Source organism: Euleptes europaea, chromosome 3 (assembly GCF_029931775.1).
Source record: "Euleptes europaea isolate rEulEur1 chromosome 3, rEulEur1.hap1, whole genome shotgun sequence".
Classification (NCBI taxonomy): Eukaryota; Metazoa; Chordata; class Lepidosauria; order Squamata; family Sphaerodactylidae; genus Euleptes; species Euleptes europaea.
In genome coordinates, this window is record NC_079314.1 from 39,026,158 (window position 1) to 39,050,511 (window position 24,354).

The 24,354-nt window shown below is 44.1% G+C and overlaps 1 protein-coding gene across 2 annotated transcripts in view; it reads right to left on the reverse strand.

The window, feature by feature from the left end:
* The window catches only part of SEMA3A (semaphorin 3A), a 181,502-nt gene that overhangs the window by 86,859 nt on the left and 70,289 nt on the right, over window positions 1-24,354 (reverse strand). For both annotated transcript variants that reach the window (XM_056845996.1, XM_056845997.1), the window contains exon 4: window positions 7,099-7,218. In XM_056845996.1, coding sequence (XP_056701974.1) covers window positions 7,099-7,218 — 120 coding nt within the window. The remainder of the gene's footprint in view (window positions 1-7,098; window positions 7,219-24,354) is intronic.

Sequence of the window (24,354 nt, forward strand, 5' to 3'; positions counted from 1 at the left end):
CGCTTATCTGAGCAGGGCCTTCTGCAGGTGCCCACCTGCTTACTGGCAAAATCAACAACTGTCCATACACGTGCCTTCTCCGTTGTGGCCCCCACCTTGTGGAATGGTCTGTCTTAGGAGGTCAGGAAGTTTCCTACTCTCATGGTTTCCCACAAACAATGTTATTCAAGAGGGCTTTTCCGTGAAGGCAATAGGATAGCACTGTCCAAGATGATTCACAAAGTTACTTGGCCAATTTTTAGGGACTGTAATCTATACTAGTATGTATGGTTTGCTGTTAAGTTGGATCCTACTATGTAAACTTTGCATCATTTGATGTGTCATATTAACACTTATGCTTTGCTTCAGTTCTGTTTTTTAGATTTCTGGTTAGTTCTACAACCCAAATCCTATTTCATTGTTTATTAAATTGTCCCATCCTGTTGATTGTATTGACTGTATAATCCACCTTGAGTTCCAGTGAGAAATGTGGACTATAAATAAATTAAATATATAAAACAACAGGGAGTGGAAAAGAAGGGACAAAGCCCTGTTGGAGAAGCCAGGAGTTGGCCTCTTGTAGTCTACAAAGCACCTATGTAAAAACGAGGGCTTTACACTCTCTTGCGTTCTTCTACCTTAGAAAAGCAATAAAAGCTGCAACCCTATACACACGTAATGGGGAGTAAGTCCCACTGAAATTAATGGGACACTTCTGAGAATACAGGCTTAGGACTGCACTGCATGAGGCATATATTCTATTTTATCCCAGTTTCCACCTCCTGTTCAGTATATTTTATTGATGTGACAGCTATTCAGAGCAATAAATCAGCTTCTGCAGAGCCAATACTTAATTCCGTTAAACAAGCACACTAGAAAGCCCTGATGGAAATCTTTTAGAAAGGAGCTCTCCAAGGGAACGATTAAATAGCTTCAGTGACTCTACTGTAATCAAATGTATATCCAAACATGCACCATTATCCTGCACTTTGACACTGTCTGAGTGCTCTAACGTAAGTGTTGGTTGCAAGGTAATGTTAGTATCTCTGCGCAACTGATACCATGCAGTAGATTTCATTCATAGATTGCACTGAGCTATGATGATGAATGGACAGCTAGTAAAGGGGTTTCAACTGGGGGCCCATCACAAGATTCCAGGGTGCCGGTATTAGTTAACTAAAGCACACATACTTTTGATTAGGGAAGTGCTTCAATGTGTTGAAAACATAAATAGAAAAGGAATATCTATCGAGTTAAGCAACAGCCAGTATTGAAGGCATATTACAAAGCACATTAGTTACCTCTTTCTACTTTTCCAGCTGCTCTGTGTTTTGCAATATCTTTCCTTTTCCACCATACGTTCACCCTCCACCAAATATATTTTACCACTGATATACCTGGTTTGATTTTCCTCCCCCAAAGAAATGAAGGTTTCTCTTTATATCCAGTTACTTGGAAGATTTTATAGGCAAAAATCAGTTACCACTACCTTATAGGGTTGCCAGCCTGCAGGTGGGGACTGGTGATGCCCCGGAATCACAAGTGATTTCCATAATAGATAGATAGCTTATTTATTTAAAGCCTTTATTCCAATTCTCCTGGATAAAATGGCTGCGTTGGAAGGTGGACTATATGGCACTATACCCCTACTGAGATCCCTCCCCACCCTAAAGCACCCCCTCCCAGAAGCCACCCTCAGGTCTCCAGGTGTTTCCAGACCTGGAGTTGGCAACCCTACCAACTTAAGGGTTGAGTTGGAAATTAAAAATTCTTATATTTATTAGGTGTACCCAATAAAAAAGGATTAAAACGCTGGGCCTGGAATACAGGCTACATATACCACCACCAGTATGAACAGTTACAAAAATAATCAACTCCATTGATGATATACAAAATATAAATGTCCAATGGATCATATGTGTTTCGGCCTCATGGGCCTTCCTCAGTGGTCAAATTATCCAAAACATGATTATTAAAAACATATACAGAAACACTTTGCACCAGACACTTGTGTGAGTAAATTACCATACTGAAAGACCTATGTTGGTGTTATTAATTTACATCTAGCAACATGGGATATAAGGTTTATAAATGTCTGATATAATACCTTGTAAAATGTATTTCTGGATGTGTTTTTAATTATCATTTTTTGTATAATTTTCTCACCTTTAAGGAGTCTCAATGCATCTTACAATCTTCCTCCCTTCCTCTCCCCACAACAGACACCTTGTGAAGTAGGTAGGACTGAGAGACTAGCCCAAGGTCACTCAGCAGGCTTTATGGGTAGGAGTGGGGAAACAAACCCAGTTTGCCAGATTAGAGTCTGCCACTCATGTGGAAGAGTGGGGAATCAAACCCAGTTCTCCAGATTAGAGTCCGCCACTCTTAACCACTACATCATGCTGGCTCTCGATAACCCCTACATTCCTAACCTATCTACTGAAGCTTAAATATTATCAGGGCATCATCTCAAGACGGGCTGCTGTTGTATTGCTGCTGGGTAGGCAGACATCTGGCTGTGACACATGGAACAATGTGCTGGGAGGGATGGTGGTCACTCATCTGAGCCACAACAGGTAGAGCCAAGGAGTATCCAGCAGCTGGCAGGCTTAAGGTCTCAATAATACAAGCTTTTCACAGCAAAGATAGATGGAGGAGTATACTTGACAGCTGCCCTAGCAATCGGGGTGTCCCTTCTTTAACTGGTCCAAATGTAACCAGGGCTTCTTCCAAACACACAGTAAGAATTACTGAATGAGAAAGAAAAGGAACCTGTGATAGATTTACAGGACTCTTATAAACCCTTGTGCATGTGTGAAAAATTCCTGTATTTGGCCAACACCAAAATTACAAAGCTACATGAGAAAACATAGTGTTGAAGGCCTGCCTTATTCCAGGAAGCCAGCATTCTAGTTAACAGGCAAATAAATATCAGCAACTTCCCCAGCATCATTTGGGAGAGTTAGATGTTGAGATTTTTTTTAAGTCCCCAAAGGTTCAGTAAAGATAATTACAACAATATTGCATGGCAGTATATGTTGCAGCATACCTACTATACACCTCCTTCAAACTACTCTCAGATATTTGGCACGTTAACAAAGAACTAGTAGTTTGATCTTCTAGTGTAATAACAATGAATATCAAGTTAATGATCAATCAGAAAATGTAGATATAGCCAAATGCATGGCTCTCTGTGTACAGTAACTAATCAAGGCTAATGAGAAAGGGATCTTCACAAACACCATAGCACATTATAATAGTTTTTATAAGTTAGGGCTTTGCCATAGAACCCCATTAACATTTTTTTTGTTTAGAAACATGCCCTCAGTTCAACTCAGGGGCAAAACTCCCTGTGATGCTTGCATAACAATTCCTTTTGACATCCTGGTGGAGATCCTCAAACCGCCCCAAGCCCACTACTTTTAAACAGCTTTTTAGAAATCATTATTCTTCAGCTTATTACAATCTCAGTCAAACAAATTTGTGGATGTTGCAGACCAAGCCTGTGCCTCTAGGAAAACTCTTAGGGCACTTTCAAACACAACTCAAAACCACCATTTCCTTACACAAATTACTGGAAAAGGCTTTCTGACAAGATATTTGTGAGGAGTTATTAAACAGAAAACAGGTGCTTCCTTTGGCTGCACAAATGAAAATTTATTATTTTTTTAATAATCAAGGATACTGTATATTAAGATGGCTTTGAGCCATTATTCCAGCTTCCATACAGATCCCCTCAGTTATGAACCTCATAACCATTTTCTTTATCTTACTGTCCTAAATAAAAAAACACTTTATTCGATCAATTTCCAAGTTATTTCCGCAATTAAACCTGCCTGTATACTGTATAATTGTCTTTTCATTAAAGAGGGGTTTCAACAGATGGTGGTGGGTGGCTTTCCCCCCTGCAGATCAAAGAGATCTATCAGGCTTCTCTCCAGTATTCTGAAGGTGTGTGGATGAAAGTTTGCATATGTGGTGTAAGTACAAGACCGGCTTAATGTTTTCAATTACTTTCTCTGCTCTGAAGAGATAGTGCTGAGTGTTCTGTCGACTAGAAAACGTGTGGCCTCTCTATATGAGTGGGAAATATGCTCCCTAGGACATGAAAAGTACCACCAAATTCCATCTAAAGAAAATCCAAGCAAATTTTGGCTAAGGCAAAACATCTGTACAATTTTTGGGATCTGCCCCTATACCCCAGAAAGAAGGTATAACCAGCAAGATGCAGCAATAACAGTGGACTAACTGTACTAATAACAGTGGACTAACTGTAGCCATGACCTGCGATTTGCCCACAAGGCCACAACTCCGCTGGCACAGAGCCCTGCACTCGACTTGGGATGGTGTGTAGCCACTGCACCATCACCTGAGAGTAGAACAGTGGCATTAGGGCCCTGTGCTGGCACAAGAAGAAGGAGGAGTAGGAGTAGGAGTTGGTTTTTATACCCCAATTTTCTCTACCTTTAAGGAGACTCAAGCTGGTTTACAATTGCCATCCCATCCTCTCCCCACAACAGACACCTTGTGAGGTAGATGGTGCTGAGAGAGTGCTGAGAGATCTGTGACTAGCCCAAGGTCGCCCAGCAAGCTTCCTGTGTAGGAGTGGGGAAACCAACCCAGTTCACCAGATTAGAGTCCGCCGCTCATGTGGAGGAGTGGGGAACCAAACCTGGTTCTTCAGATTAGAGTCCACTGCTTTTAACCACTACACCACGCTGGGTCACCATGCTAAGCCCATTCACCCTCCCAGGACTGCACTGTTAGTTGTCTATTTTCTAAACTGAAAAGTCCCAGACTTTTTTGCCTTTCCTCACAGGAAAGGTGCACCAATCACTTAATCATTTTGGTTGCCCTCTTCTTCAATGTTTATTTTTATTGCTTTTTTATTTTATTTTTGTTGAGATTCAGTGACCAGGATTGTACACGGTACTCCAAAGGGCACCATACCACAGATTTGTACAGGGGAATTATACCACTGCCCATTTTATTTTGGGTGCTTTTTCTAATAATCCCTAGAATGGAGTTTGTGCGTTTCACTGCTGCAACCCCCTGAGTCTTGTGCTCACACTGCTGTCCATCCCATACCAGCCACACACTGGTTGCAGCTCACACTATGAATGGTCAGAGAAAGGGATCAGCATGGGTTGGAGGTTTTGATCCATTCAAGATGATAACCTGGAACACCCAAAGGGTCATCTCTGATGGATTATGGTCATCACTGATGGGCTGCAGCATCAAGCTTACATAAGCTATGGTGTACAGAACTTTCAAATTGTGGTAACATTTCTAACAATACTCTTCAATGGGGACAGTAAACACATTTGGACAAAAGCCACTGACTATTTATCAAGTGATAAATAGGCAAACGCAGATCAGCCCAGTGTCTCATTCTTGACCCAAGTGAAGCTGCTTGGACGACACCACTGTGGAAAAGGCTAACAAATATCAATACTTTATATATATATCAGATAAAGTTTGCATTTTCTTTCCTCTGTTGCCTTGTAGTTTTTCACTCATGAAGTCCATTCATGAACAAGCTCTACTGATCACAAAATAGGGCATCCTTTAGTTGATGGATTTGGTCTAAAAGCAAACCACCACTTCTCAAGTGATTTACAATTCTGAGCGTCCATGTTAGGAGATGTGCATTTCAAAACAGCATTTCAAAGCTGATGAATGGCCTGGCATTCGTTTAATGACACATAATTTATCTTGTCAAGCACGTTTATGCTTTCATATTTCATTGCCAGAAACACTTTCGACCAGTATGGCAGCACCAGACTGCCTCGCCCGCTGTTATTTATTTAATCAACTTAGACATGCTACTTAATATTGTTACCAACCAAACCACATGAACCTTTATTCCATACTGGCAATTCCTACTGGTAGCTTCATACTAAGATTTTGTATACCTTTCTTCTTTTCCCTGATGTTTAAAGGATTTCATGCTTTCACACTTGTGGAGGATATATCTAAGCCAGGGGTCCCTAATGTAGTACCAGCAGATACCTTTTCTGGTGCTTGCCATGTGTTTTCAGAAACTACACTCATTTTAAAAGGCATCCTGTTGAACAATGCTTCTTTCTGATTTGTTGAAGAGTTAGTATTACCGTTATGCATGACCTCACTCCCTAACATGTTGTGGTTGGCTCCACCTCTTATGGCAGCCATTTTGTGGTGGGCTTCACCTCCTAAGTCAGCAACTGGGTAGTTGGGCCCACCATCCAGTGTCAGAATTCCAAAGGTGCCCAGAGGCTCAAAACGTTTGGGGACTCTGATCCAAGCTGTGATTAAGGAAGTATAAAGGATTACTTTATTTCCTGTACAACAGCATTACGTCACTTTAGAGGAAAATATACTCATGAAGTCATTTCACTCTAGGAATTGTCAGAATTTCTATGGTTTTTTTCAAGAAATGACAGGATGTCATTTACCAATGGCACTCCCCCATGTCACTCCCCCTTCAAACTCCCACCACTTGACAGTTGCTGGCTAGAAACCCTAAGTGCTAGAGATCCTGTTTCTTTTGACAAGAAAAGACAAGATAGGCAAAACCAATGATGGAATAAAAGCAAGGTTCTACAGTACAGGGCAGGGCTTCCAGCCCGTACTGTCCAGTACTGTAGAAATACACACATGATTCTAGTTTTTATCTGCGTATTTAATACTTTTTAGGTAAAATGTCCGATGGCTATAGATATGATCCACCTTGAGGTATAGGATTTTGAAGTCCTGCTACAGTAATAAATGCACAGTTTTCCAGCTCTCCCATTAAAAGAGGTTTCTGAGGTGCTTACTTTGGAATTACATTTGTAAATTATGGTCAGAGGAGACTGCTGTCCAGATACCCACACATTCTTAATATATTGTTCCTTTTTATTGAATTTTAATGATGTAAGCCACTTTGGGAGCCAATTGTGGCAAATATAAGTGGGTAATAAATAAGACAAACAATCACAAACCGCCTACTCAGATGACACTTCTGCCATTTTCCCCTGCCACAGCAACTGTTCAAGGATGGAACATGATGGATTAATTCCGAAAAGGGGGCAGGTCATGGATAAAAGCACTGATTAAAAAAAACCAAAATGTGTATTTATGTTGATTTACACTTACCTCAGGATGTCCTCCAACTTCAACATATGTGCACACTGGATGGAAAGCCCCGGTTCCACAGACATACAAGTGTGTTTGGTTATAAGTCTTGAGCACTTTGATGAAGTTGGCACATTCTTTCTACGGAGTGAAAAATTAAATTAAATTAGTGTAAATATTGTACTCATTCCCAGGCATGTTGTCTTCCAGACTGAACAGTCACAGTGATGTACTTCGTCAAGGCAGCTTCCAATAACAACATTTCATTTAAACATAATGTTTTATTGCATCACTGAATAAACAACACAATTAAAGAGAATCACGAAACGGGCACAGGGATTTACTTAGCTGGCCCCGGTCTGAAGCGGCAAGTTCTCAATAAGGCGTTTATTTTTCCATCTCTAACATAACCGTCCCGTTTCACTAATAGGATCTATTTTACGCTGCCACCAGCAGGCCACTAGAAGAAGAGTTGTTTTTTATAGCCTAATTTTCTCTACCTTTTAAGGAGTCTCAAACCTGCTTACAATCACCTTCCCTTCCTCTGCCCACAACAGACACCTTGTGGGGTAGGTGGGGCTGAGAGAGTTTGGAAAGAACTGGGACCAGCCCAAGGTCACCCAGCAGGCTTCATGTGGAGGAGTGGGGAAACCAGCCCAGTTCACCAGAGTCTGCTCATGTGGAGGAGTGAGGGAATCAAATCCTGTTCTCCAGACTGGAGTCCACCACTCCAAACCAGGACTCTTAACCGCTACACCACGCTGGCATATTAGAAGCACTGCAGTCTGATGGCCTGCAGTCAGCCCCTCTGTTCAAAATCCCCTCCTTATTAAGCCACCCTGGAGTAGGAAGAAACGCTGCATTAACTGAGGTTGCTGTGTGAGAGGGCAGTGTTGGAGGTTAAGTGGGTGCTTCTGCTGGAGAATGGTTTCTGTTTGTTGGTTCTTGTAGGTTATCCGGGCTGTGTAACCGTGGTCTTGGTATTTTCTTTCCTGACGTTTCGCCAGCAGCTGTGGCAGGCTTCTTCAGAGGAGTAACACTGAAGGACAGTGTCTCTCAGTGTCAAGTGTGTAGGAAGAGTAATATATAGTCAGAAAGGGGTTGGGTTTGAGCTGAATCATTGTCCTGCAAAAAGTAACAAAGGTAATGTGCTAATCATTGTCCTGTGAGTATCAAGATAATGTGCTAATGAGGGTATGGTATGTTAATATGGAACCATTGTATCCTGAAGTGATCTGTTAATGTGTGAAATCCAAAGCTAATCTGCATGGCTATTAGGTTTCTGTTTGGTTCTGCTTGTTTCTTTTGTCTGGTTAATTGCTGATTGGGGAGGGTCTGTTTGCCTGGGGTTGATTGCTGGTCCTACCCTTTGCTGTTGCGCCTTTGAGCTCTAAGGCTCCTCCTTGACAGAGGCGCACCCCTAACAGCCAAAGGGCTGTTTGCCTGGGGTTCTTAGCCTGGGGATCAGTCCTGGGGGCCCGGTAAGAAGTTAAGAAGTTTTACAATTTTTTAAGAACAACAACAAGAAGAGTTTTTATATGCCGACTTTCTCTACCACTTAAGGGAGACTCAAGCCGTCTTACAATCACCTTCCCTTCCCCACAACAGACACTCTGTGAGGTGGGGGGGGGGGCTGAGAGAGCTCTAACAGAGCTGTAACTTGCCCAAGGTCACCCAGCTGGCTTCGTGTGTAGGAATGGGGAAACAAATCCAGTTCACCAGATTAGCCTCCGCCGCTCATGTGGGGAATCAAACCCAGTTCTCAGATCAGAGTCCACAGCTCCAAACCATCGCTCTTAACCACTGCACCACGCTGGTAAGAGTAGTTCAGCAGTGCAACAGGCTGCCTGCCTAGGGAGATGGTGAGGTCCCCCTCACTGGCACTCTTCAAGAAGGGGCTGGATGAACGACACTTGCCAGGGATGCTTTAGGCTGATCCTGCATTGAGCAGGGGATTGGACCTGATGGCCTATATAGACTCTTCCAACTCTATGATTCTATAATTCTGTGATTTATGTCCAGCCCAAAGTTACATATAGCACAGCCCCATCTTGTAATTTCTTCACACATTGATTAGAAACATTACTAAACATTACCTGGCCCTTTCATCCTAAATTAATTTGGTCATTACCACAGTTATCCTGATTTTCTTCTACCACTCCATTACAGGAGAAGAGGTAGACCTTTTTCCTGAACTACAATATGCTGTCTAGCTGCTGTAAACTCTCTAAAAAGACTCTCTTGACCAGATTCTTCAGATGTCCCAATAGGATCAGAGGATAATAAACACCTTGTCATATTATAAATCAGTTGTGTAACTGATGCCAGAAATTCTGGATCTGAGAACAATTCCAAAAGATTTATTTATGTATTTGAAATATTTATATTCTGCCTTATTTTCTTAGACACACAATGGCTAGCGGTGCAACAAGCTGCAAGGACACAGAACATCAATAAAATTAGAACAATGCGCTGATTTATTTATTTAATTTTTAAAAAATATATGCAGAAAACATCTGGTATAGATTTCAGACCATTCATATGGCATACGGCACCATTTGAAGGAAACTTTGTTTCTCAAGCAAGTTTCTCAAAGCTGTCCTTCAAATTCATACAGATTACTTTAGGGAAAAAAATTACTTGATATCCAAATCCACTCTCACTGTAAAATTACTTTATTAAGATCTTTTGGGGGGATGTGGAATGGTATAGTATAGCCCCATTTCATCAGATCTCAGAAGCTAAGCAAGGTTGGTACTTGGATGGGAGACCACTAAGAAAGACTTTGCAGAGGAAGGCAATGGCAAACCACTTCTGCTTCTTGCTTGCCTCGAAAACCCTACAGGATAGCCATAAGTTGGCGATGACTTGACGGCACTTTACCCACACAAGTTCTTTTTTTCTCACTTCATCATGAAACTATGAGGGGAATGATGCAAATTGAACAGTCCTTTTCACTGAGAGGGCAGGTGCTGAGCCCGGAAAAGCGTGCTCTCTACTACTCAGCTACAGCCTCTCTTCCTTTAAAGAGGTTACAGATTGAGCCTTCAGTCTTATCCATGTTCTGCTCTCATTCCTAAAGGCTGAAATCCACAATAATTCCACAAAGGTGAAAGGAGCATCTTTCCAGCAAGGAGGCAATAGCATGGTTCCTATTTAGCTTCTTAATGACTTGTAATCCTCCTGCATTTCTGGTCCAAGAGCTGACATGCAGCGTTAAGGAGTAGGTAAACCGGCCCCTCTGGCTAAATTCTTCCATCAATTACTTTAGACTTACACAGAGCCCCTCTATTAATGTCAACAGATTTTGTCCAGATTAAGACTAACACTACACGCAGCAGAACAGGTTTCCCCACCTGCTCTTTTAAACGTTTCTCTCATATAGCACAGCACCATTTAACTATGGACTACAGAAATTAAAGAGGTAATGAAACAGTATTAAGAGCTACTAAGACCAATAAACCTTCAAATATGAACTGTATTTACCATTGAAAGTTTCCATTCCAGCTACAATTTGCTAACATAGCTTTCCTAAATTTTACAGCTGTTTTAAAAAGAGCCTTTAAACTCTGTTCTATTAGATTCCTTCTTACATTACATGACTCCAACATGTAAACAAGAGGACATTAAATTGCAATAAATGCCATCAAAATGATGGTAAAGATTTTACCACCAAGGAAAAGAGTTCAAAGTGAAGTTTTCTTCCTTTTCTGTTTGATTCAGTAAAATTTAATGGGCTCAGTTCTGCAAATGTTAGTTGCAACTGAGAACTAGACCTTACCCCTACCCCATGTGTCTTCCTAAATTGAAATGGCCCCAGGGTGCTAATGGCCTTGTGAGGGTCTTACCCTCTCTGGGTAAGAATATGAGTAGTAAGTGGACCCCCTCTGTAGGGCTAGGAAAGCAACCAACTGAAGGGAGGTTAGGAGGAACATGTGCTCCTTGCAAAAAAACTGTTGGTGATCAGTGAAAAAACCTCTACCAGGTACAAAGGCATGAAATGGACATGACAAAGATCTCTCCCGCTAAAAATCACATGTGTGGTTTTTAAAAGTGGTGATAGTATCATCTCCAAGGTTCAGCCCCAATAAGTTGCCCTTTCATTTCACATGCAACCCCAGCTTTTGCATGGAACGCTTGACCTCCTGCAGAAGAGAACGCCACAACAATTCAAGATCAAGCACCACTAGCGCATAAGTTTGTTTATCCCCTCTCCAATGCCAAATCCATAACCCACCCTGCCATGCAACTGTGCCCTCAGACACAATTCCCAAGCCATCAACCATGCTGTTTCAATTTGCTCTGATGGGGGTCCTGTCAACCCTGTGCACCACTTGGCATCCATCCTTCAAAGCCATGTCATCTTGGAATTATTTTATTTCGGTGGGGACACCAAATACAACAAGCAACAAGAAGAGTCAACCATCAGTCCATCTAAGATGTTGCCATCAAATTCTACTGGGACTAGTCATCCCTCATTGAAGAGAGGGAACTATGAGACCCGTCTTCCATTTTGATGAGACCCCTCCAATCTGATCCCCAATCACCTCTTAGTTGTTTTGAAGGGCACCCCTTTAAAAGCCTAAATGTGTTAGGGATCCCTGGGATGAGTCTCAGAAAGCACGTCTGGTCTCCCATGACCAATGCACATTCTGTTATGAAGGCTGGATATCACTGGTATGCATAAAGCATTTATATACACACACACAGCTCCAAGGCCTGCATAATACAAGCATATCTCTTGCTTCAAGGGATGCTTCATCAAAGCAATATGAATCATTTCCAGTTAATGGGCAACCCTTAAAGTATCACCTCTGATCCAAACACTGATCAACAGCCTATCATCTGATCTACCCAGGAAAAGATCAACAGCTGCCCACACTCAAGCATTTTCTGTTGTGTCCCCAACTTGGTTGAATGGCCTGCCCGAGGCAGTCAGGAAGGCTCACGCACTTCTGTTATGCTGCATAATGTATAAAATTAACTGGTTCAGGAGGATATTTTAATAATGGGAATAGGATTGTAGTTTTAAATGTTTACGAAAAAGATTAGGCAGTTTTATTGCATTGATTACTGCAGAGGTGTCAAACATAAGACCCCCGAGCCTGATCCGGCCCCTTGAGAGCTCTTATCTGGCCCACGAGGCAGCCGCCCGCCCCCCTCTCAATCTGGGCTGGCGAGGTATGGCCTGGCCTGGCCCAGACAAGTGACATTTATATCATATCCAACCTTCCTAACAATTGAGTTTGACACCCCTGGGTTACTGTATTTGGTATGCTGTTTTACTGTATTGTTTTTCCAATGTTGTCAGCCAATTTTTTTCATTCTTATTGTATGTATACTGTTTTAGTGTGTTGTTTTTTAAATGTTGTAATCCACCTTGAGTCTCAGTGGGAAAGGCAGACTATAAATAGACTTACAGCTCAGGAAAAGAACATAATTTGGACCAAAGTGTATTGGATTCTATATGCACTCACACTCCAAGAGGGACAGGCATAATCTTGCCCTCTTCCAATGCGCCTTTCAAGTCAAGACTGAGGAACAGACCATCCACTACAGGCCACCAAAACTTCCAGAGGTGATGTTCAGTTCAGTACTCTCTTTACTCTATGTCTGTATTGGCAACTCATTATAGAAAAGAACTCATAACCGCAAGATCGTTTACACATGGCAAGAGTTTTTGCCAGTAATTGTTACATAAACAATGGCTACAGAAGAGAGAAAAACCTCACTATAAGGTCTTACGTTATTGCAAAACATTGCATTCCCAAACATAGACTGATGCTGAATAACTTTTCATACCCATTGTGACAATAATGACAACCTTGCAGTGCTCAGAGCAGTTCATTTCAACATCAAACCAGTAATCTTTAGAACAGCTTACCAACTTACTATCCGGTGGCACTTTGAAGACTAACAGATTTATTGTGGCATAAGCCTCCATGGATGAAAGCCTACTTAATCGTTGGCATTGTCTCTAGCATCTAGACCGTGAAAGCCTATGCTCCAATAAATCTCTTAGTCTTTAAGATCATACAAGACTGGCTGTTGTTTCAGCATGATGTTGGCAGAAAGCTAAGAAAAGACAAGAACGATGCACAGCCCTAACTTCCTGCTCCCATTTGAAACTTGCCATTTGGGTGGTACAGGTTGTGGGAGACTCTCTAACCCCACAACTCTTATGAGAAAGTCCTATTTGCCTGGCAGTGGTTGTCACCCAAATGGCTGCAGTCAACTGGAAAGAAGTAATGTCAATCAACATGGTATTGGTACTGGAAACCTGTTTATTGGCTGCAGCAAAGCCTAATTACATTTACATTTGTGAAGTGATTATGATAAATGGCATAGGCGTAGACATAAGGGGTATTATGACATAGCCAAGCCTGAAATATTCTGCCAATTTTCTTATGGTTCTCCCCCGTTCTCCACAGAGAATTGGTATGAAATGTCTTAACTGTGAAATTTGGCACACAATATTATTCGGAATGCTGGTGACAAAGTCTGATGAATTTAAAACAAAGCAATTCCTCCTGCTTTTTTGGCTGTAGTCCTGGAATGATTTGACTGGTCTTAACAGAGTAGTTTAAACCCTGTGTAATATGGCCCAGGCTAGCCTGATCTCGTCAGATCTCAGAAGCTAAGCAGGATCAGCCCTGGTTAGTATTTGGATGGGAGACCACCAAGGAATACCAGGGTTGCTGTGCAGAGGAAGGCACTGGCAAACCACCTCTGTTAGTCTCTTGCCATGAAAACCCCATAAGGGGTCGCCATAAGTTGGCTGCGACTTGACTGCACTTTACACACACAAGATATGGGCAACATAGCGAAGACAATTTCTATATAAATACAGGGAACTTGGTACAATAGTGCCAGGCACAGTTGGGAAGGGGAAACAATTCTGCATATCCGAAGGGAGGACCCCAGTTCAACTAGGGAAACAAATCACACATTTTCACAGCCTGCACCTATCTGTCAAAGACCAACTGAGGTCCAAAGATAATTTTAAATCACCTAGTAACTAAAGATGCTTCAGAGTATGCAGGAGCAAAAAAAGGGAAACAAAGTACTTTTATGAACTTACTCCAGTTTTTTTTGCCCAGGATTCTGACTCATCACCGTGGATATTAAGGAGGACACAGAGGGGTCCAGAAACTGCCTGCCTGGTGGGAGAAGGGTAAGCTAGACTATCCAGTTATCAGCTGTTGCTGCCTAGGACCTCAGCAGTAGGACTCCTACTTGATGTCTGCAATTTCATGCCCAGGATCACATCATCATCGCTCCCTGACCTTCTTGAATAAAGCCTGGACTCCTGTGAGGGGGTGGGGTGGGGAACCACCACTGGCAGGGTTGACATCAAAGGGGGCTGCCACTTTGGGGGGACAAGAGGGCATGTTCAGCTAGTGAGGTGGGAGGACTAAAGGTGGTTAGGGAGCAGGACCGCTAAGTCTTCAACTGTCTCCTTATTGGGGGAATAGCTGGTGGGTATATGCCTGCATAAGGGACTCCCATTCCCCTCATCTTGGGCAGAGGGAGATATGATGATGGTGGGATGCACTTAGGTAGGAAAAATTGAATGAATAATTATGGATGGGGGAGACTTGTCTTGGCAGTAGTACATGCCAAAATCATCAAGGAGACTTAGTAGATCATATACTGAACATGAGTCAGCAGTGTAATGTGGTAGCTAAAAAAGCAAATGTGATTTTGCTCTGCATCAACAGAAGTATAGTATCCAGATCATGTAAAGTGATGGTATCACTTTATTCTGCTCTGATTAGACCTCATTTGACATATTGTGTTCAGTTTAGAACATCACAGTTTTAAAAGGATGTTGACAAGCTGGAACATGTCCACAGGAGGGCAACAAAGATGGTGAGGAATCTGGAGACCAAGTCCTATGAGAAAAGGTTGAAGAAGCTGGTAATATTTAGCCTACAGAAGAAGAAGAGTTGATTTTTATATGCCTACTTTCTCTACCACTTAAGACAGAATCAAACCAGCTTACAATCACCTTCCCTTCCCTTCCCAACAACAGACACCCTGTGAGGTAGGTGGGGCTGAGAGAACTCCAAGAGAGCTGTGACTAGCCCAAGGTCACCCAGCTTCATATGGAGGAGTGGGGAAACCAACCCAGTTCACCAGATTAGTGTCCGCCGCTCATGCGGAGGAGTGGGGAATCAAAACCGGTTCTCCAGATCAGAGTCCATTGCTCCAAACCACTGCTCTTAACCACTATACCATGCTGGCAGATGAGATGACTAGGAGCTGACATGATAGCCACCTTCAAGTATTTGAAGGCATGTCATATAAAGGATGGAGTGGAGTTGTTTTCGGTTGCCCCAGAAGATCGGAGCAGAACCAACAGGTTGAAATGGAATCAAAAGAGTTTTCGGCAAAGCATTAGGAAGAACTTCCTGACAATTAAAGCAGTTCCTTGGTGGAACAGGCTTCCTTGGGAAATGGTGGGCTCTCCTTTGGAGATTTTAAGGAAGAGGCTAGATGGCAATTTGACAGCAATGCAGATTCTGTGAATTTAGGCAGATCACAACAGAGAGGGAAGGAAGAGAAGTCAGCGCTTGGCTGTCATGGCCCTTACTTACATGCCCATGGTAATGCCAATAGCCACTTTGGTGTCAGGTGTAGCTTTGAATTTCCTGCATTGTGCAGGGTGTTGGGCTAGATGACCCTTGAGGTCCCTTGAACCTGAGAACTCAGCAATCTCCAGGTGGAGAGGAATGTCCTCATTCTTAATTTCACCTCACCCTCCTGGCATTCCCAACTTGATTCCATTAAGAGCAGTGTGAAAGAATGCCCGCTGGAAGTGTACTGTAGGGGTTTTCTTTTCCCCTTGCATTAAAAAAAGAGATCACACCCTTTTGGAACTTGTACTGGTTATTCTGCACTGTTAGAGGAATGACTACACCCAGTATGCACAGGGGCCCATTCAACTTCCTAGCATTCCTCCTGCTTACCACCCATTTAAGATGCTGTGTAGAATCCTAACCAATTTAAGATGTGCCTTGGGTGTCTGGTGGGAAGACTTACAGAAGAAAAAAATGTTGCAGGTGATACAATAATCGGGTTCACCCTGGCATAAGCTTCCTTGTTCTGTCACCATTTGGAAATCACTTGGCAGAGACTGGCATTTGGAAATCAATTGGCAGAGACACTCCAAAAGTGTCTCCTGCAGAGTCATCACACCATCCTTATGCAGCTGTACCCAGAGACATTTGTTGAGTTTGATTATTTCTAGGGTTGCCAACCTCCACGTACTAGCTGGAGATCTCCTGCTATTACAACTGCTCTCCAGCCGATAGAGAACAGTTCCCCTGGAGAAAATGGCCGCCTCGGCAATTGGACTCTATGGCATTGAAGTCCCTCCTCTCCCCAAACCCTGCCCTCCTCAGGTTCCAACCCAAAAACCTCCTGCCAATGGCAAAGAGGGATCTGGCAACCCTAATGGTTTCAGATACAGGCCCACCATTTGCATTCTTATTTGGAGGTAAGGGGTGGGGAATAAGTACCATTCTGAAGAGAAGGGTGGAGAGTTAATGGTGGACTTCCCTGGCAGATTGTCACCCTCTGAAAATCAATATGTCTCTCTTAGTGAAGAACCCTTCATATTTATTATTAAGTGCCTTCAATGTTTGTGTCTCAGCCGGATAGGAGGGATTCCACTGAGAGAGAATAGCCAGAGCAAAAAGCAACAGCAGTGTCTATGAGGGAAAAGCACTGGAGCCTAGCGCAGAAGGCTTGGCAAACAAACACCAGGGATACACAACACAGACTGTGCTGTGTTATGCAGACTTTTCCTGGATGGTTATAAAAATAAAGTCCACCCATCTGTCAAAACACCTGCTCTGCATATGGAAAAAAATATTTAAAAAACACTTAGGTGTTTGCATTATATTCCAGTCATTCTCTTTCTGGCAGAAGCCTGGGATTTTCAAGTCTAGGTGCTAACGACTGAAAGAACAGTGCCTTTTGTATGAACGACAACATAGAGCCTTCTAAACTGAAAAGGGCACTTATCACACCTAAACCAAAGTCTGCCGCTTTAAAGGTCAAAAACTGGTTTCACTGGAAGAATTGAAAGTACAGAATATGCAAATGGCACCCAAAAAACCTGAGCACTATAGCAGGAACTCAGCAACCTTACATTATTTGTGTGTTGCAGGATCCAATCATTTCAGACTACTGCTGGAGGAGATGTTTGAGTGCCATCCATATTTTAAAAAATCCCCCTGCATAAGTAGAACTAGAATATTCGGAAGACATTTCTAACATTAAAAAAAATCTAAAACAGAGCCAGTGGTCAGATAATACACAGTATTCAGCTGTGGACAACAAATCACATCTTCAATCTATTTCAGGCATGAGAACTCATAAGAAAGGGAACCTCCCAGCCTCCCCTCCCCCACTTCTTCCCCTTTTGCTTGTACCCTTGGGCCACTGCTTCCCCCCTCCTGTCACTGCTTCCCCCTCCAAACCCTCACGTGACAACTCAACACCCCCCTCCGGGTCGCCACTTAGCTCTCTTTACCGTTTTTAAGAAGTGCTTTGTTTATGAGGTTGCTAGACAACCCCACAATAATGCCAGCTAGGGCTGTCAATTCGGTTCGGTCCGAACTGAAAATCAACCGAATTTCCCCTGATTCGTTGCTTTTCTGTTCGGACGGATCCGAACTCAAAACTGGCGGGCAACCGGGGGCCCCGAATTCAGCGAGTTCGGGAGTTCGCGAATAAATTCGGCCGTCAGTAAGCAGCATAACCGTCAGTAAGCAGCATTCTCCTCCCCCGGCCAATCGGTGGGCAAGCTGGGTCTTCTTCTGGCCAATCAGTCAGGATTGAGTACTGGAGGAATCAGCTGATGTGCGGCCCGGCCAGGGAGAGAGAGAGAGAGAGCGAAATCCTCGTGTGTGTGTGTGGGGTGCTTGTGCACATTCGCTCCTTTCTGTGGCTGCAGGGGGCGCATTTGTTGGGGTGCACACACAAAACTTTCACTGGAACTTCAGATGAAGCTTCTTAAGGTACCCCCCAAGTTTTGTAAACATTGGGTCAAGGGGTCCCGAGATATGGGCTCCCCCTTTTTCTTTCCATGGCTGCAGGGGGCGCATTTTTGGGGGTACAAATCCCAAACTTTGAGCGGAGTTTCAGACCAGTGTTCTTAAGATACCCCCCAAGTTTTGTAAACATTGGGTCAGGGGGTCTCGAGATATGGGTTCTCCCCCTTTTCCCTCCCCCCCTTTTCCATTTATGTGGCTGCAGGGGGCGCTTTTTTGGGGATATAGCCCCCAAACTTTTATCATAGCTTCAGTGAATTATTCTTAAGATACTACCCAAGTTTTGTAAAGATGGGTTCAGTGGGGGCAGAAATATCGCCTCCCCCCCTTTTCTCTTTCCATGGCTGCAGGGGGCGCATTTTTGGGGGTGCAGACACAAAACTTTCACTGGAACTTTAGATTAAGCTTCTTAAGGAACCCCCCAAGTTTTGTGAACATTGGGTCAGGGGGTCCCGAGATATGGGCTTTCCCCTTTCCCCTTTCCCCTATTGGGATGAATGGGGCAGCCGATCCGATCCTGTGTGCATCTCTCCAGAGCAAAACGTTCCGTGCCTAATTGGAATCATCTTGGATTACAGCCCGTCCTGATGGAACAGAAGACAGCCACAGTAAGACCCCTTTGGGGGCTTTAATCTATAATTTTTCTCCTGTGTATGTGTGTGTGTGTGGGGGAAAGAAGAGTCTGTGTGTGTGTGGGGAGGGAGCAGTTTCTGTGGGTGGGGGGGAAGCCAAAGGGGGCTGTCGTCGGTTCTGCCTGGGGTGTGTGTTCCTCGCCTTCCTGGGAGTCCCGGGAAGACAGGCGAGGGGTCTTTAAACCCCTCTGCTTTGCCCGTCCAGGCAGAGCAGAGGAGCTTGCCAACCTCCCGCTCGCCTTCCTGGGAGTCCCGGGAAGACAGGCGAGGGATCTGCAGTGGATCGCCTGCCCTTCCCCCCCTCCAATCTCCCGAGCGATCCTGCCGCCTGCGGGGGCCACAGAAGCCACGGCCCTCCGTTTGCAAGATCTGAGCAGGGCTGTCAAAGATGGGACATTTTGGAGGACTTTCATTCATGGAAGGTTTTGCATCAGAGTTGCCACTCTTTAGATGCACTTTCCCCCCCATCCATATTCTCCAAACTCAACAATAAGCCGCCGTGCAGAGTTTTGAGAATTCAGATGGGGAAAATGTGCATCTAGAGAGTGACAACTCCAATGCAAACCTTTCCATGAATAAATGGCCATAGGGTCGCCATGAGTCGGAAGCAACTTGACGGCACTGAACACACACATGCAAACAATGAGCAGGCGAGTGCAGTGGGGTGGGAATTTCTCCTTTTGCATCAGGACAGTGAATAGTCATTTTAAAGGTGTTTGGTTTGTTGCTCTGTGTGTGCGGGCTGTGATTTCTGGCCTGTGCTACTGTTCCCAAGTTTGGCTTTCTAATTCCTGCTGTGGCCTGGAGTTGGCATAGGCTTTTACTGACTGAGTCTCTGTTAAGCTTGGCCTGGTTTGGGGCTCTTTATGTTAAATTTGATGTTTGGGTTGTTGCTCTGTGTGTGTACGCTGTGATTTCTGGTTGGGGGGGGATTACCTGTTCTGGTTGGGGTGGGCTTGCCTTTGTGGGAGTGTTATTCCTGCTGTTTTTTGTGGTTGCCAACTTTGGCTGGAGTTAAGTGGGTCAGTGTGAGTCTCTGCCCGCGGGGGGGGGGATCCAGTGTACTTTGGTTGAAGTTAGCTTGGGTTCCTAGAGTGTTGCGCCGCCTCACCTGTGTGATTCCTGCTTGCAGGGGAGATCCATCTGCTTCAAGGTAGCTGCCTTGTTTGTGAATTGTGATGTTGGTGGTTAACTTTGTTTAAGGGTGCACTAGTTATTAGGTAGAGTAGCACCCAGGCTTGGGTGAGGGAGGTAAACCTCTTGGTCATTTAAGCAGGGGAAGTTTTGCCTTGGATTTGCCACTCTCCAGATGCACATTTTCCCAGCCAGATTCTCCAAACTCTGCATGGGGGCTTATTGTTGAGTTTTGAGAATTTGGCTGGGGGGAATGTGCATCTAGAGTGTGGCAAATCCAAGGCAAAACCTCTCTGACCCTGGAGATTATAGATATGCATCATGACTAGTATTCACTTTGACTAGTAGCCATGGATAGCCCTAAGCCCTAAGCCAAACGTTTTGCATTGGTTTTTATGGAGAAGGGGGCAAGCCCCCTTCCAGCCCCCCCCCAACCCAATCCTCACCAAACACGGGGGTTATTGCAAGGAGTGTCCCACCAAGCTAACATAAAAGTTTGGGACCCCCACCTCAAAAAATGCCCCTCCCAGAGCCGTGGGAAAAACCTCCCTATGCCTGCCTATGCTGGGAGATTTCTCATTAACCTACTTCCCATGAGGGGTTAACACTTTGGGCGTCTGTGGTTAACCGCAGAGGAAACAAGCTTAATGAGAAATCTCTCAGCACCAGCAGGCATAGGGAGGTTTTTCCCACGGCTCTGGAGGGGGCATTTTTTGAGGTGGTGGTCCCAAACTTTTAGGGTAGCTTGGGGGGACTCTTCTTGCCAGAACCCCCAAGTTTGGTGAGAATTGGGTCAGGGGGTCCGGAGTTATGGGGCCCGGAAGGGGTCCCCCCTGCCCATTGCATGAATAGCAGCCGGCTTCTGTTCTTTCTTTCCTTTGGGTGGATGGGGGGGGACCCCTTCCGGGCCCCATAACTCCGGACCCCCTGATCCAATCTTAACCAAACTTGGGGGTTCTGGCAAGGAGAGTCCCTCCAAGCTCCGCTGAAATTTTGGGACCTCCACCTTAAAAAATGCCCCCCCCCAGAGCCGCGGAAAGGCGCGATTGTGTTTTTAATGGCTTTATTCGGCCGAATTTTTTTCCGAACTTTGAATTCCGGCCGAATTGAACGGATCCGAAGTGGGGGAGTTCGGACTTCGGCACGTACCAAACCCACAAGGGCCAAATTCGGCCGAATCCGAACTGTACCGAATTTTTTTTTTTGACAGCCCTAATGCCAGCTATGGCCAAATAAGATCCCGGGCCCTAACGGATCTGTCTCAGTTTCAAAGGGCCTGTAAGACAGAGATGTTCCGTCAGGTTGAGGCCTATGGACTACGGTTGCCAACCTCCAGGTAATAGCTGGAGATCTCCCACTATTACAACTGGTCTCCAGCCGATAGAGTTCAGATCATCTGGAGAAAATAGCCACTTTGGCAATTGGACTCTATAGCATTGAAGTCCCTCCCCTCCCCAAACCATGCCCTCCTCAGGCTACACCCCAAAAACCTCCCGCTGGTGGCAAAGAGGGACCTGGCAACCCTACCTTTGGCCTATGGTTGAGGACAACGATGGCTTGCATCTACAATGATCTTAACTGCTGGCCTGGATTCTGAACTTCCCACTGGCTCTCTTTTCCTCCAGCTCCTTTATCCAGCCCTCCTCTTTTTGTCTTCAACAAGGCTGCATATGTTTGTTTTATCTTCCCATACTGTTTAGAATATTTAACCTAGAAACTGTTTTAGTCTTGGGGAGTTGCTGTTGATTTAGGCACCATATTTTAGATTTACAGTATGTTTTTAATGTAAGAATGTTTTTACTATTATTTATATTATAAATTGTTATGTAACTGTTTTTATTCTCCTTTTGTGTGCTACTCTCAGACCCACCTCAACGGGGGGACAGCAGGATATTTATCATCATCATCAACAACAACAGCAACAACAATAATTTGTGATGTGTGCATGCACCGCCTTGCCATTTTTTGTCTGTCCTAACCCCCCTAGTTTCTAATTTTTTCCCTGACCCCATTGAGAGGATATATGAGGCCCACTTTCAAAGCCATGTTCAGAATTGGATGTACTATGGGTATTTTAGATGGGAAGTAACAGCATTGATCAGCTGATACTTACGTTAAAAGCACATACCTAAGGCTAGGCTGATGTCAGGGTATTCAGGAGAGACAACATAAAAATTCCCTGAAGAAATAAATGAATAAATAAATAATGTGGGAGGTACAGTGGTGCCAAAGGGCATTGACAACACATCACTGCAGCCCCAACACCAATGAAGAAATGGATACCATCAGGGATTCTATACCCCTGCAATGGGGTAATGGTACAACCATGGCAACACAGGCCTGACTCTAGTCCCAAAGATACTCACATAGAATTCATGGACAGTGAAAAAAGTATGCCTCCTGCCATACCTCCAAGCCATAGTGCAGCTTAGCATGCCGACTAAGCCAGTAGCTGATCCTCATTCTCCCAAGCACCACATAATCCCTAGCCAGGATACCTGTGGCACTGATGGCAGGTCATGCAGGAAGAAGCTACATCTCTTTGGCCTCACTGGCACACTTAGAACACACAGGGAAACTTTGGCACTGGGAAAGCACACACTGAACAAAAAAACAACAACACATGGTACATACAGCCAACAAAGAGAACATGGTTTCAACATATTTCTAACATTGCTCTGCTTCTCCTAAGTAACAGACAACAAACAGGGCCCCACACTCTTGCAAATGAGCATGCACAGCATCGTAACTGGAGTAACCCCCACCACCACAAGTGGAAGGGACAGGGAACAAAACCACAATCCTGAATGAGTCCCAGACACTCTACTTGAAATGTTGCCATTGGCATGAACAGATCCTCATTGAACAGACCCAATGGAAAGGTTGCTGCCCCACCTTCTGCATCCCCCTTGCATGACAAAAGGCTAGTGCTCTTGAGCATCCGTCCCCCAAACAGAGCCTTTGTGCAGAAAGGTCTTGGGAGTCCTGCCTGGGTAACCTCAACCAAGTGAGCCATGGAGGCATAGAGGTGATACAGTAGAAAGTTTCTTCACTGTCTGCTTGTGGTGTTACCTCAGTTATGCCCTGGTGGAAGAGCAGAAGACCCTGAGTAGTCACATCATTTATACCATGGAGGGAGAGCTGAGGATCATGACTAGCCACATCAACTTATGCCCTGGTGGGACAGCAGAGGACCCTGACTAGCTATTTCAGTTATGCAGTGGCTTCTTGGCTTTGGTTTGCGTCGTACATTTCCTCCAAGTCTTTGTAGCACTCTGAGATTTTTGTTTAGAATGAAACTGCTGATGGAGTATAGACATTGATACGGTATTTTTGGTAATTCAACACATATCCTTTTAACTGTTTCTAAGTGGTCACCAACCAAGATAAGAAGCCTAACTTGCTGATTTCTTACCAGCAGGGTGCAAAGGAAAAGTTGGATACCTGTCCCCCAAATACATGTTCCATAGCCATTTTAAAATGGTCTACGGAAGAGCCGCCAAGGATCTAGAGGCACATTACACATGTTATGCAAAAAGTCCCATTTAATAGTGTGAGACATATCTCACTGACATCCCTGAATTTAGGCACATCTGACCTGCCTAGGACTGCAGCCAAAGCCTCTTTTGTTCTTCGCATCCTGTTATTAACACGTCTTCTTCATCTTCTTCATCATTGCACGGACCCGAAGCGGGGGAGTTCGGACTTTGGCATATCCCGAATCTAAATGGGCCGAATTCAGCCGAATCCGAACTATACCGATTTTTTTTTAATTCAACAGCCCTAACTGTTCTCTCCGAACTCTGTCAGCCCCACCTACCTCACAAGGTGTCTGTTGTGGGGAGGGGAAGGGAAGGAGACTGTAAGCCACTTTGAAACCCCTTAAAGGTAGAGAAAAGTGGGGTATAAAAACCAACTCTTCTTCATCTTCAGAATGTACAAGGCAACTTCTGCCAACCTATTACATGCCTATAAACCATGTATACTCCCACTCAAGCAGCCAGTCTTTTGAGTTCCACTGCTTACATATCCTGTAAAGTTTTCCAGCTGTAAGTATTCTTGATAAATACACTTTAAAGTTGTACGTTTGAAAGCGGGAATGTTAACATATGTGCAGGAAGTGTTTAAAAGGAATGGCCAATTGCTGGAAAAGGGTGATGCAGTTGCTTAGCAATGTGTATACATTGTCAATAAACACATTACAGTGGCTCAGCCGACGAAGCCGCATGTGCCCTATTGTATGAGTCCGGAGTGTTTGAAGTAAACTTTGAGTCTGCCTTCTCTTACCCTCCCAGAGGAAATATTAGGATGAAACACTTTCACTGAAGGAAGTCTTCAATTTCCCTTCAAATTAAAATTCAGCACAAGATAACTTTTATGGAAGCAGGATTTGCCAAGTTGCTTTTTTAAACACGGCCTGACACCCTTAACAGGATCTAGAGCCATGG